This window comes from Dendrobates tinctorius, unplaced genomic scaffold (genome assembly GCF_039654945.1).
Source record: "Dendrobates tinctorius isolate UK_male_01 unplaced genomic scaffold, ASM3965494v1 ptg000117l, whole genome shotgun sequence".
NCBI classification, from domain to species: domain Eukaryota; kingdom Metazoa; phylum Chordata; class Amphibia; order Anura; family Dendrobatidae; genus Dendrobates; species Dendrobates tinctorius.
The window spans coordinates 12,184,680-12,199,949 of record NW_027361785.1 but is presented as its reverse complement, the minus strand read 5'-3'; the positions used below and the strand labels follow the sequence as shown (position 1 = coordinate 12,199,949).

At 45.8% G+C, this 15,270-nt stretch overlaps 1 protein-coding gene across 1 annotated transcript in view; it reads right to left on the bottom strand.

Moving 5' to 3' along the window:
- Positions 1-13,495: 13,495 nt before the first annotated feature.
- Positions 13,496-15,270, bottom strand: part of TSGA10 (testis specific 10) — an 80,334-nt gene continuing 78,559 nt past the window's right edge. Inside the window, exon 20 of the mRNA XM_073590549.1 lies at positions 13,496-14,821. Coding sequence (XP_073446650.1) covers positions 14,797-14,821 — 25 coding nt within the window. The 3' untranslated portion in view covers positions 13,496-14,796. The remainder of the gene's footprint in view (positions 14,822-15,270) is intronic.

The following is a 15,270-nucleotide window of genomic DNA, read 5'->3' as shown; positions in this document are numbered from 1 at the left end:
TTTGTCCCAGAGCAACTTCGCCTTAAATTCTTGCAAGAGTTCCACGAATCCAAGTTGTGTGCTCACCCTGGTATATCAGCCACGCAACTGGCGGTGGCTAGGATCTTCTGGTGGCCTACTCTTGGTTCTGATATAAAGAAATTCATTTCTGGTTGTGGGGTCTGCGCTCATTCTAAAAGCTCCCATAGCCGGCCGGCGGGGGAGTTGATGTCCTTGGAAGTTCCCGAAAGACCGTGGACCCATCTGTACATGGATTTTATTACCAATCTTCCCTCTTCCAGGGGTAATACGGTGGTATGAGTAGTGGTGGACAGATTTTCTAAGCAGGCTCATTTTGTACCCCTGTCCTCATTACCTTCTGCTGAGACCTTATCCAGATTGTTTGTGCAGCATGTGGTCCGCTTGCATGGGGTACCCCTGAATGTGGTGTCTGATCGTGGTGTGCAGTTTGTGGCTAAGTTTTGGCGTGCTTTCGGCAAAAAATTAGGGATATCTCTGTCCTTTTCGTCTGCATACCATCCTGAGAGTAATGGTCAGACGGAACGCACTAATCAGTCTCTGGAACAGATCCTCAGATGTCTGACTTCTGCTAGACAGAATGACTGGTGTGATATACTGCCGTTGGCTGAATTTGCCTTCAATAGTCGGGTAAGTCAATCCACTGGTATGTCCCCTTTCTTGATCAACTATGAGTTCAGTCCTCATTTTGGTGAGTTTTCTCGTCAGGATACGGGGTGCCCGGGGCTGAGGACTCTTTTCGGCGGTTAAAAGATACATGGTTGAGGGACATGTGGAATATGAGAATGGTCACATCGTAGATTCTAGGTTGGTACGGCGGTCAGTACAGTACCTAGTTCATTGGAAGGGGTATGGGCTGGAGGACAGGTCCTGGGTGCCGACCCGGTTGAGGCATGTGGATCGTCTGGTTCGGCCTTTCCATGCTAGATATCCGGGCAAGCCTGGGGGTCCAGAGGCCCCCCGTTGAGAGGGGGGTACTGTCATGATACCAGTGCTGGGAGACCGGCACTGCTGGGGTTAATGTTCTGACCTCAGTGCAGACTCTCACCTGCACACCTGGGACCTATTATGGTGGCCTCTCATTGGTTCTGGGGAGGCTTCTTATAGCCTCAGGAAGCGCCCATCCCCCGTCAGTTATACTTTTGCCCTTGGCATTGTGTGGTGACCCCTGAATGTGTTAGTGCTGTGTTCTGGTTGCTTGATTCTCTGTGTACGACTCGGTCTGTTCTCTGGATTTTGCTTTGGATTCTGCCTGGTACCTTCTACGTCTGTTTGGTATTGATCTCTGCTTGGCCCTGACTATCCGTTCTGTCTCATCCCTGGTACTTTACTGATATCTTGTGTATGACCTTTCGCTTTGTCTGACCTCCCGTCTGTTTATCCCTCCTGTACCTCGCTTGCCTGTACTGTGCATGACCCCCGCTTTGCCCATCTTTGAATTTTCTACCTTCTTTGAAAGCAAGGGGTTGTCAAGTAGTGCACAACTTCTTTACTAAAAATGTTCATAGTTCTAAATAATTTAAAGGTAACCGGCTTCCAGGAAGAAATTAAATTTTACTTCTAGCTACAGTCTCCAGCTTTCAATCATAGACTCTAAGGACGCCATAGCACAATGATTGACAGACATTTTTCCAGCTTATCAGTGCAGAGACAGCCAATGTACTGGGGATGTGGTTAATGCCGCCGGTCACTGTATGCTGAGCGGTAACTGAAGCCATGCTGCCATGTCTCTATGACTGAAAGCAGGCAGCTGGAATAAAGTTAATTTCCTTCTGGCAGCCTCCGACTTTCAGTATCAGACTCTAAGGAAGCCCTGACACTTTGACTGATATCCATTTCTGGATGACGGTCAAACAAATGAACCAGGTTGTGCTTACACCTGCCGCTCACTCTATGTGGTGGTGTGAAGGAAGCCATGCTCAAAGCTGTCGGCTCCAGGGAGGAATACAATTCATTTTACCCCAGTAGCCAGGCTTACAAAACAGTGACTTGGCATCTTTAGAATGCTATTAACCTGCAGATTAAGTCCATATCTGCAGGTTAATAGCTTTTGAGACAATACCGGTTCCCTTTACATGTTTTTGTAGATATTTTTAAATCAGGTTTTCAATGCATGGCTCTCCGGAATCATGAAAAGCAGACGAGTAAGGGTGTGTGCACACGTAAGCATTTTTTTTGCGTTTTTTAAGCGTTTTTACTGGCAAAAACGCTTAAAAAATGCTTGAGAAGCATCCCATTCATTTAAATAAATTCCACACTTTTTGTGCATATTGATGCGTTTTTTTCAGCGAAAAAAACGCATCGCTGTAAAAAACGCAGCATGCTCATTAATTTCGTGGAAAAATCACTCCGCAGTTCAACTATATTCTATGAGACTGGGGATGCTCCGAAAAAAATCGTGGCAAAAACGCGCAAAAATCGCGGCAAAAACGCGTGGAAAAAAACGCGCGTTTTCTGGGAAGGAGTCCATTTTTTTGTCAGGAATTTTCTGCATATGTGGGAACATAGCCTAAAGGGTACATAAGGTTGTGACTGTGTGGTACTGCAGGTCACTACAATTAGTACTGTTCAAGTGTTATAATTTTAGATTAGGTACTCAGCAAATACTGCAATTCAACAGCAATTTGTGAATATACCCTTAGACTGTATTCATGTGTTGCTTAATACAGCCAAGTACACACTATGATTTCCTGAACTTGTTGCGAATCTCTATATCTGAACTCAAAAGACTCATAGTCTTAGTTGAGGCTATTGAGTTTGAGACAGGAGTCCCAAAGCTAGTCCAGAAATCAGAAAATCACAATTCAACCTAAAAATGTGTTCACACAAGCTTATTTCACGGTCCTTATAAGGATTACAATGCCCTGTTGTTAGGGACGGCGGAACGCACTAAATATAAATAATAGGAAGTGCGTTCGCCGCCCGGGGTCCACTGTGCAGTAGGTGTAACAACCGCTGCTGAGTAATGGCGGACTCGCTATGTGGCGGTATACTGCGCTCGGGTTAAACGTCAACCGAGGTGCGCAGAGCGGACTGTTAAATTCACAGAGGCCCTAAAGCATAAACGCCGAGCCTGTTAGCTTCACAGGTCTCAGCTGGCGTGCACACACGGTATATGGTCACAGGACACGGCCCAAGACAGAGGTCGGTGTCCGTCTTGACCTACCGTGCGTGCGGCGTCGCTACCGCGGACGCCGGTAAGTGCTACTAACTGCAGCGCGGCGGTAACTACTGCCGCTATACGATAGTGCCATGAGGCGTGAAACCATCGGATGCTAGTGCAGAGGTGCGGTATGCACTGTGGCCTATAGCTTGCCACTGACTGGCGCTATCTCTCTAGTTCCCTATCCACATACGTAATATCAGAGGGAAGGGGTTTCAAATGAGTCAGTCACCAGAATCATCATTCACACATAGCAAGTATAGTCTATACTCAGTGGCGGATTAAGTGGACTATGGGCCCGGGGCTGTACATAAAACCTGGGCCCCTGTACCCCCCTTCCCACCTGAGCGCTGCGGTCCCCGTGCGGGAATTGACAGCCGTACGGACCGCAGCACTTGGTTTGCTGCGGGTCCATACGGAAAACCCGCCACCATTCCACCATGTGAAGCCCCCACTCATCCCCCCTTCATCCTGTGAAGCCCCCACTCACCCCCTTCATCCTGTACAACCCCAGTCACCCCCCTTCATCATATACAGCCCCCGTCACCCCCCGTCATCATATACAGCCCCCAGTCACCCCCCCGTCATCATATACAGCCCCCAGTCACCCCCCTTCTTCATATACAGCCCCCAGTCACCCCCCCTTCATCATATACAGCCCCCAGTCACCCCCCTTCTTCATATACAGCCCCCAGTCACCCCCCTTCATCATATACAGCCCCCAGTCACCCCCCTTCTTCATATACAGCCCCCAGTCACCCCCCTTCATCATATACAGCCCCCAGTCACCCCCCCGTCATCATATACAGGCCCCAGTCACCCCCCCTTCATTGTGTATAGCCCCCACTCACCCCCTCCCCCATTTAATTCATTTTATAAATAAAAAAAAATAAAAAAAGTTCCCCATACTTACCTCACAGCTCCCGGCCCCTCATAGAATGTGACGCGGGCGGCTGTCTGCTGCCGGCGGCGTCACAGGCAGCACAGGGCACGGCCGGCCCTGTACAGGTGCTGGGGGAGCGGTCCGGGTGGCATTTGCCTCTCTGCCACCCAGCCCAGCCTGCCCCTGCCCCTGGGCCCCCAAAAAACCTTGGGCCCGGGGCGACCGCCCCATCCGCCCCTATTAGGATCCGCCATTGTCTATACTAGCGCATGGTGGAACAGCCATGCGCGCCTTTTATAGTAGCCGGGACCTTCTGCACGATTCCAGATCTCTGAGATGGACCAATGAGAACTGGAGCGGGACCTGAGCACATGACTCCCGATCTCCAAAGGGAGATCGTCCCATGAGCATGCCCAGTAAGAGGACAGAAGGACTTAGCCTCAGGAGAGATTTGCTGCAAGGCAATCTCCTCTGCAGTGGAAAAATAGGAGGAGAGTGCAGAATGTGAGGATCCGACTCCTAAGGCCGGGGTCACACTAACCGATGCAAAATACGGTCAGTATTTTACATGCGTAATACGGATGAATGGCCCCTAAACAGTGCTCCGTATGTCATCCGTAATCAAGGTGTGGTCGCGTATTTTGCGCATGTAAGCATCCGTATGTAATCCGTATGGCATCCGTATAGCGAGATTTTCTCGCAGGCTTGCAAAATGGACATATAATGGAGCCCTATGACAGGGTTTCTAAACAGAAACCAAAGAATAGATATAGACACATAGAATGCATATATATATATATATATAATATATATATATATATATATATGTATTCTATGTGTATCTATTCTTTCATTTCTTTATTAAAACTGTCAGTGTGGGTTTACTGTATAGCGCACTGAATTGCCGGCTTTGCTAAAAAACACCTGGTGCGTATTTCCCGCAAGTCACATGTGTGGTCCGTGTGTAATCCGTATTTTTTGCGCACCCATAGACTTGCATTGGCGTACTACGGCCATAGTACGCTGACAATCGCAGCATGCTGTGATTGGCACGGACCGTAGAATACGCCCGAGAAATATACGGCTGGTGCTAGGGACCCAATAGAGAATCATTGGTCTGTGTCTAATGCGTGCTTTTAGCGCCTCTCACTCGGCCGTATTCCTCGCCAGTGTGACCCCGTCCTAACACCACAGATCTCCTGAGCTTAACTTACAGCCTCATGGATATTTATAAGGCTGTAAGTTTGGGTCAGGACTTGTGTGAAACTGGACTTATGTGTTATGAATGTAACACACACTCACACACGGGTAACGGAAAAACCGGATTACTTACCGGTATTACTCTTTTGTAGAGCCACGACAGCACCCACTGAGGGAGGGGATCCGCCCCTAGGAACAGGAAACCTACAGAGAGATAAAAGGGGCGGTCCCCCTCGCTCCCTCAGTTGGATTACAGAGAACAAGAGGAACCGCCACACATGCTTTAGTCAAATTGTTCAGTAAGCGAGTCTAGCATATATACACATATATATATATATACTTATATCTTTTGCTGTATACATTTCACATATTTATATACAGCCTCTATCCTTCACCCACCAGAGTGAACCATGTGTACATATATTAAGGGAAGGAAGTGAGCGGGTGCTGTCGTGGCTCTACAAATGAGTATTACCGGTAAGTAATCCGTTTTTTTCTCTTCGCCACAACAGCACCCACTGAGAGATTTTCAGAGATAATCACCTGGGAGGGCCCACCGTGTCAAGGACAGATCTACCAAGGGCTAAGTTATTGGAAGAAGATAAATCTAGCCTGTAGTGACTATAAAAGGCAGAAGGAGAAGACCAGGTTGCGGCCTTACATGTTAGCTCAATTGGGACATCCGTCCTTTCAGCCCAGGAAGAAGATATGGCTCGTACAGAATGTGCCCTCACGCCCTGTGGTGGGCCTTCTCCTTTTTTGCCGAATATGCCAATGCGTTTCTGATCCACACTTCTTGTTACCCTGGAAAGAGACAAAAAGAGCCCTGCTCTGCCTCCAGGGCCTAGAGTTATCTAAATAGACTAAGATGGCCCCCCTTTAAGTCTAGGCAATCCTATCTTTCCTTCTCTGGTGTTGTCGGGCTATCATAAAAAGGAGGGATGGTAGATCTCTTGGATCTATGGAATTTAGCAGCCCCTCTAGGGAGGTAGGACGGGTCTGTCTTTGACACTATTCTGTCCTGAAATATTGTCAGGCAGGAGGATCTAATGACAGGGCCTGGAGATCATGCATTCTTCATGCTAATACTAAAGCTACCAATAAGGCGGCTTTCGATGAAACACACTTTATTGAGGCCAAGTGTATGGGCTCGAATGGGCCCTGTGTGAAAGCATCTAGGACTAAGCTAAGGTCCCAAGGTGGTTTTTGAAGAATGTGAACCGGGTTTGCTTGCTGGCAAGCAGAGATAGATCGAGCTACCCCTTCGTTGCCCGCACGTCATAATTATACGAGGCCTCCAGAGCTGAAACTTGGACTTTTAGGGTTTAATTGCAAGTCCGAACTCGAGCCCTTTCTGCAGGAGCTCTACTATGGCAGGGATAAGACCCTCACTGGAAAGGTCTGCTGAATGGAAATTTAAAGCTTTTCCTGCAAGTGGGTGCCAATTAAGTCAACTGAGAAACCCCTTAGCTTCAGTACCTCCCTCTCAAATTCCGTGCCGTGAGGTGTAGACCTTTGACCTGAGGGTGGTAACAGGGTCTTTGCGAGCGTAGGTCCCGATCCAGAGGGAGAACCCATGACATGGCTCTCAGCCCTGAAACCCATGGCTTTTTGGCTCAAACGGGCTATTAAGATGACTCTCGCTCCTTATTACCTTATCCTCCTGGTAACAGTTGGTGACAGTAACATCGGAGGGTCTGGTGAACCATCCAAGGGGTTTGAAGGGCGTTGAGTACATTCGAACTGTCTGTTCTGTACAGTGGAGCGAACCTTTCGACCCGCCTATTGGTCCTTGTAGCGAATAGGTCTATCTCCAGCATGCCCCATATAGCCGCTATCATCCTGAAGATGCGCCGGCGAGCACCCATTCCCCTTGATGCAGGGTATGGTGGCTGAGGTGTGCTCCGGAGTTGTCCACTCCTCTGACATGGAGAGCAAACAAGGACAGGCTCTGAAGTTCTTTATTACCCTGACCAGGAGGGTCAATAGGGACAACAGGTGTATTTTGGCTCTCTGCAAGATTCTTTCTGCGGTAGATATGAGTTCTTGACCGTATTCCTCCTCATACTATGACAGTACCATACCATGAAGCATCATGAAGTAATATGAGGCCATATAAAGAACCATGAAGTACCATGAAGCACCACGAAGCACCAAGAAGTACTCTGAAGCACCATGAAGTACTATGAAACCATATGAAGTACCATGAAGTACTATGAAGCACTATGAAGTACCCTGATGCAATATGAAGCACTATGAAGTACTGTGAAGGTACTATAAAGTACCATGAAGTAATATGAAGCACTATGAAGTACAATGAAGAAATCTGAAGTACTATGATGCAATCTGAAGTACTATGATGCAATCTGAAGTACTATGATGCAATATGAAGTATGATGTAGTACTATGAAGTACCCTGAAGCAATATGAAGTATTATGAAGCAAAATGATGCACTATGCAGCACTATGCAGTACTATTATGCCATCTGAAGTACTATGATGCCATACTAAACATGATGAAGTACTATGAAGTACCCTGAAGCAATATGAAGTACTATGACTTACTATGATGTAAACAAGAAGCACAATGAAGTCCTATGACATACGATGGCGTACTAAGACATATCATGAAGTACCATGGAGTACCATGAAGTACCATGAAGTAATATGATGCGCTATGGCATACTATGATGCACTATGATGCAACAAGAAGTACTACGAAGTACTATGACATACAATGACGTACTATGACATATCATGAAGTACCATGAAGCGATGTGATGCGCTATGGCACACTATGATGCACTATGATGCCACCAGAAGTACTATGAAGTACTATGAGATATAAAGACGCACTATGACGTATCATGAAATACCATGGAGTACCCTGAGGTACCATGAAGCACCATAAGCAATATGATGCACTATGGCACATCCTGATGCACTATGATGCAACCAGAAGTACTATGAAGTACTATGACATACCACGAAGTACCAAAAAGTACCATGAAGCTATATGATGCGCTATGGCACATTCTGATGCACTACGATGCCCCCAGAAGTACTATGAAGTACTATGACGTATCATGAAGTACCATGAAGCAATATGACGTACAATGAATGATATCATTGGTTGTGTGTGCTTCAGTATTTGCGCTTCTTTCCTCTTTTGATTCATCATTGGCGCATGTTTGCACCAGGCCGTAGTATTTGGTAATTTATACAGTGGTGTCCACCTTTCACTGCATATCCTTCGTACTATGAAGCACCCTGAAGTACCATGAAGTATTCTATGATGTAATGTGATGTATCCAGACTCTAATACACCATAAGATATACATAGGCCCCATAGGGTAGATAGACTTATGGCCCCGCTTGAAGGTGCCAAACAAGAGACCAGGCCCACAGTTACATTCAAGGGGGCACCTCTCAGAGTTCCAGATAACTTCCACTCTGAATGGTACAGAGTGACCTCACCCGAAGGAGCCAATTAACGAGCCGCAGCTGGCAATCTTCAAGGAGAAAAGGTGCTGGATCAACCACTTATGCCCTTTATGGGTGGAGTAGTTAAGTTGCAAGAAAAGGTCTAAACTATAAAATCGAACCATATGCTTCACAGAGTCATTCTGAAGTCCCCCATAAGGCTCTGCGCAGACAAACATGCAATTAACTGAAGTCGGATCAAAAGATGTAGCCTTACCAAGGCATAGAAGTCCATCTCTGTAAGCATACCTCAGCACATGAATTTGTGTGTGCCCCTAGGACTGCTACCAGTATGCTGCTGTTTACCAGGATCTATGACTGGTATTCCATTCTGGTACTTGCCTGGCTTCCAGCTACTTAGCTGCTGCCATCTAACGAGAGCAGTCACATTCGGACTGGAATGGCTGCCGACCCTCGGAGAGCAGGAGGAAGAGTGAGTGAACTCCTGCACACTGCTTTACTGACCCCTGCCGGATGCTGTAGCCACCAATTGCAAGCTGAGGGTCTAGCTATACTGAGCTTCCCCTCCAGGGAGCAGGGTGAGGTTAGTGCACTTTTTTTTTTTTCCACACATCAACCAGACTAGGGATCTTCAGCTGGTCTCCCACTCTGGTAATTGCCCGGCCTTCATCTGCTCAGCAGCCACCTAAAGAGAGCAGCCCCGCGTCTCCTTGATGATTAACACATGGTACCGGCTGTGTAAACTCAGCCTAAGATGTGGTCTGCTTCACCGTCTACCACCTCTTTCCGTGGAACCATTCTTTCTAGAGCGTCCACTCTTACTGCTGCTCTATGGTAGCACTTCCACCACTTCATGTGGATGTACCTTGCACCGCCATACGAGGCATTCTGAGACGTGGTTCACTTTCCATTCTACCATTTTTATCCGTGGCCATACAAGGCCTTCAACTGCAGACCCTCTGCGCAAACGCGTGCCAGTTACATTCCAGCCATATCATGCTGCATCTGTGAGCGAGGATGGCCCCACCCGGCCCCTGCCTCACGCAGTCATTATCAGCCGAGGGGGGAGTCAATCTGTCACGGCTCTCATCGTCCCTCTGGGACTCAGGCCCACCATGCCAAGCCCCCGGCTGCTGGCCTTCTGCGCCTCTCATATGCGCCAGGATGGCCTCTCCCTATCTACGCTGTTGGACCAGAGCCAGTTCCACTCCAGCCATATGCTGCATCACCATGCCAAGCCCCCGGCTGCTGGCCTTCTGTGCTGTGTTGCGCCTCTCATACGCGCCAGGTCGGCCTCTCCCGGTCTACGCTGTCGGACCAGAGCCAGTTCCACTCCAGCCATATGCTGCATCAACCATGACAAGCCCCCGACTGCTGGCCTTCTGCGCCGTGCTGCGCCTCTCATACGCGCCAGGTCGGCCTCTCCCGGTCGGAACGGACAATACCACTGACCATGCGCCAGGAGTCAGTTATGGAATCAGCGTTCAGCATCTCACCGCATCCTTTGCGTGCTCGGTACTCCATTCCCGGTCTCGCATCATACCTGGGGGTGCCGGTAGCCTTGATGCCGAGTCACGCTCTCACCCTGAGTCAGGACGCTCTGGTCCGTAATGCGTTCTCCAAGGGGAGTCTCCATAGGTGCCGGCTCCTGCCGCTATATGCATCGTACGTGAGCCAGGCACACCGATACCAGGCCTCACGCTGCATTACCAGCTGAGGGGGGAATTGAATATCAGATTTCCCCTGACGCTGCTTCCAGCTCTGGGGCCCCTGCAGCTCATATGGATGCTGTACAGGCAGCAACCAGGCCAGGTATCCTCTTCTCTCTATGGGTTCCTTCCAGGAACAGGAAACCAACTGAGGGAGCGAGGGGGACCGCCCCTTTTATCTCTCTGTATGTTTCCTGTTCCTAGGGACGGATCCCCTCTCTCAGTGGGTGCTGTCGTGGTGAAGAGAAAAAAAGGAAGAAATACTACAGTGACACGCCGCACCCATACCCAACTGGTCCCTGTACATACTAGAAAGGGCCTTTCCGCACAATTCAAAAATACCACCTTGGACCTGGTTCCCTATAAGGCCATCGAGGGGTTTTCTTGTACCTCCTGATGAACCTGAGGGGAGGCCGCAACACACTTCCAACAAGAGAGGAAAAATGTGCAGGAACATGAAAAGCCTCACCGTGCCTTGTCGCTGCCTCAGTAGTATGTACCTCTATCCATGCTGCCGACCAGCAGTATGGAATGAGCAAAAAGAGGAAAATGATTGGTACTTGAATAAAACTTCCATTTATGTCATCCATTCAAAACAGGGATATCCATGATTAAAAAAAATAGAATCACTCTGTATTTTTTTAATGAGATATTCCTATTTTTAACTATGGATGAAATAAATGGAAGTTTAATTCAAGTACTGATACTTTTTCCTGCTTTTGCTCAAGAGGAAAGGAAAGTGTGTAGAAAGATATGAAAACCCAGGGTGAGATAATTAAAACACGTTCATATAGGGTAGAGCAGGAAAGGTAAGAGGGCCAAAAGTAAACGGTAAAAGTTAATCTCCCAGAACCATAAAAAAATGAAAGGAAGAGGAACTGGCAAGGAAAACAAACAGACTCACTGCAGGAATTCAACTAATGTTTAGCAAGCAAGGTAAACCCTTTAGCTGAAGGACTGAATCTCATAAACCCAAGTCCACCTAGTGATATAGCCAGCAAGGAAGTGCAATGAAGGGTGAACATATAAAACCCAACCCAGATGGTGATAGGGTATACCAAAACGCGAAAATGGAATACATCTGGATAGGAGCAAACCAAGAAAGGGGAACAAAGACAACAGAAACCATCAGCATTTGGACAGGGAAGAAAAGGCAATGGCTCAGTAGACAGTAGGCGTGGACGAGCTGCTGCTTCTCCATGCCCTGGCACTTTACAAACACACAATGTCTCAGTCCATAAGTGTTGTGTGATGTACATTGCAGTGCACTTACTTGCAGGCCGGAGGCCTTCACTCTCTCTCTATCCTCAGGTCCACGGGACACCCGATTCATTTTAACAAGTTCAACTTTACTAGACAGTTCAAGTACATCTGTCTTTAACACCCAGTATTGGGCACAGCACCCTCAGGTTCCAGTTTTATTAACACAATATATATCAAGCATCCGCTTATGTTCAGCTCAGACTTTCTCTATTTTAACAGCTCCAGTTTGGCCTAGGGACTCTCCATCCGGCACCACAGCATTCCCGAGATCCGCTACGTTTCCCTCATGTAGTTCTCCATCCGTTCTCCTTCCTTTCTCCTCCATTCTCCTTCCTCTGTATGGAAGGGATTAAGGCACACTCCTCAGTGCCTAGTTTGGGCCATAAGCCCCGGACATTGCAGGAGAAGGTCTGCAGGAAATTTGGTACGATATGTACTACATATCACTGCTCTGACCCTAGATCCTAATCTATATCTAAAGTCACTAAACTATGTCCTATGTTTTCCCTACCCCTAAGCTGAGTGTACCAGGCTACCTTAGGCATTACCTTACAGTACCCACACAGCAGCATCAGTACTTATCATTAGTGATGAGCGAGTATACTCGTTGCTCGGGTTTTCCTGAGCATGCTCGGGTGCTCTCCGAGTATTTTGGCGTGCTTAGAGAATTAGTTTATGTCGATGCAGCTGCATGATTTATGGCTGCTGTACAGGCTGAATACATGTGAGAAATTCCTGTTTGTTAGGGAATTCCCACATGTATGTCTAGCAGCCGTAACTCATGCAGCTGCGTTGTCGACACAAACTAAATCTCCGAGCACGCCAAAATACTTGGAGGACACGCGAGCATTCTCCGGAAAACCCAAGCAAAGAGTATACTCCCTCATCACTGCTTATCATACTTTGCATTAGTTACGACACACTATATACACTTTACATGTCAACATAAAACGCAATAAAACCGCATGTCAATATTCACACTACACAAGTTGTTGTCTTCAGTGGCAGGTACACAACTGTTTCTGTTACACCCTTACCACCGAGCAACAGGTCAGCGGATCGAATCCCCAAACCGAGCCATGACATTATGCTGGTGGTGTCTTCTTATGTGACAGAGGAGCCTTTTAGCCCTCTCAGGTCCAGATGCAACTTCTAATTCTGTACCCGTATAACTATACCCTCAAACTTTAAGTGCACATTTTAAGACAAGATAGGTCACAACTTTATACCTCATCTTTTACATGGATTTTTCTCTTGTGTTATAGTCTTTTATACACTGCAATTCCTAAAAAGCCAAGGCTAAAAAATCTGATTTACTTTTATATAACATCTGGCCCTGTTTCAGAAAAGTCTTGTCTCCTGGCGCAGTTTGTTTTTTGAAAAACTTTATTCACCCTCCACCGGTCCAGTGCTATGTCTCCGACGCTGCTTCTGATTTCTGTTGTCTGCAGTGCTGATGTTAAGTTGACAGTACTGTTGCCAATAAGTAAGCTCAGTGGATCTGCCCTTGTAAACGGCACGGGCAACTCAGAGCCACAAAGCTCATTGATTGGCTGCAGTGCTATCTACCTGAAGTCAGCATTGCAGCCATTATTAAATATGGGAGCAGCGGTGGAGACTCAACACTGGACACAGGGAGGATGAGAAACGCAGACTGTTTTTTTTTTTATAAACAAACTTTAACCATAGGGTTTCTGAAGCCGGAAAACCCCTACAAGCAGAGATGTTGAATACATCCATACCACATACACCACAATACGAAATATATTTTATTGAATAAAAAAATCAGTATAAAAAAAATCTTTAAACAATTAATAAAAATTGAAGTTGCCATCAAAATTGTTGTACATGGCTACATAAAAAGAAATCCAATCTAATCAGCCTCTGAATAAATAAAATTATTTCTTACTCTGTTTTACAAAATAAACAAACTTCATTAATTACTTAAATGCATATCAAATATACAAATCACACAAAAATCTAAATGTATTGTTAAAAAAAAAAGAAAAACAGCAACTCCAAAAACCGATTAAAATTATGCAAACCTTTGATATTACAATGCAAGTAGAACAGTTTTGTGTAGAAAAATTGAGTATTTAATATATATAGCTGATCTTATTTTTTCAGCACTATTATTGTGCCCCCAGTCTGATTGGTGCCCACGCTGTAAATTTATTAAAAACTTTATTATGTTACTGTCTTTATCTATGAAAAAAATGTTGATATAGTTGTGAACCACTATGCAGGATATGTTTGTAGGTATGAGAACTGCCCTACCTAGCAGTTTCTCTGAGAATCAACCGGCAGATTGAAGCCTGCTGTGTATGACAGCCAGTATGCTTAGGGTATGTGCACACAACATGTTTAGACCTCGTTGTACCAGCATGGTTGTTGTCTTTTTTTTCCCTTCATTTTTGTGGCACCTTTATTTAATTCTCTATATATAAAATAGTGCCTGCTTCCAACCAGAATGGTCAGGTCACATCTTTTAGCCTCTTCACTGCTTTCGAAGCCTGAAGCTGTTAAAAGTAGTAAAAAAAAAAGGAACATATGCACAGCAAGTTGTTCCTAGATTGCCGTGCTAATGTTCATTATGTCTAACCTTTAGTGAGGTGGAATCCGGACTTAAAAAGACGGCGTGCGCACATACCCTTTCACGGGTTCCTTGAATACTGTAAATTTGTATTTCACAAATCTGTAATATATTTCATAAAGTGCCTCTGAAAAATAGGCATGAATTAATAGGGCACTGACGGTTATTGTAAAACTATAAGGACAGTGAGATTACCTGGAACCTTGGGAGATAACAATGACGCTTTCATGGAAGCATTTAACATATGGTTACTTATTATATGATTAAGAAGAAAATGTTTTGTAGATGATCCCATGTATTCTACATAACATCCAAAACCATTGAGCAATGACTGCTTATTCATTATGTAACAGTTCTGTCATGGTTAAAAGAGAAAGGCACGGGCACAAAATGAGATGCCAGTATAAGGTTACACATATTTAATGATGATATGCAGTAAGACACTGCACAAAGAAGATGGATAATGACTTTGAGATGACACTGAAGATGGATCTTGAAAGATCTTACATTTTGAATCCATGGTTTAGTAGTCTCTAAATAGATGACTCCTGCAAAATAAATCATGACATAATGGTCAGAAATGTAATACAATTATTCATAGCCATAGATTATATAGTGAGAGGAGACATAATGGTCAGAAATGTAACACAATTATTCATAGCCATAGATTATATAGTGAGGACAGACATAATGGTCAGAAAATGTAATACAATTATGCGTAGCATAATAAATTAATAATATATTTGGGTTTGTGCTTAGTTTTTTACGAATTCTACTTCTTCTTGCACAATACACATGCAATATATTACAAATAGGGATGAGTGGACGCATGGAAGTTCAAGTTCTACCGAACTTTAGTCCAAAGTTCGGTCCGGGCACCAGAACTGTTCCTGAACTTCAACCTAAACCCGAAGCCCATATAAATCAATGAGGACACAAACTTTGGAGCTCTCTCTCTCCTCCCTGAACTGTAAAACAGACTTCAAGGAGGGGTCTG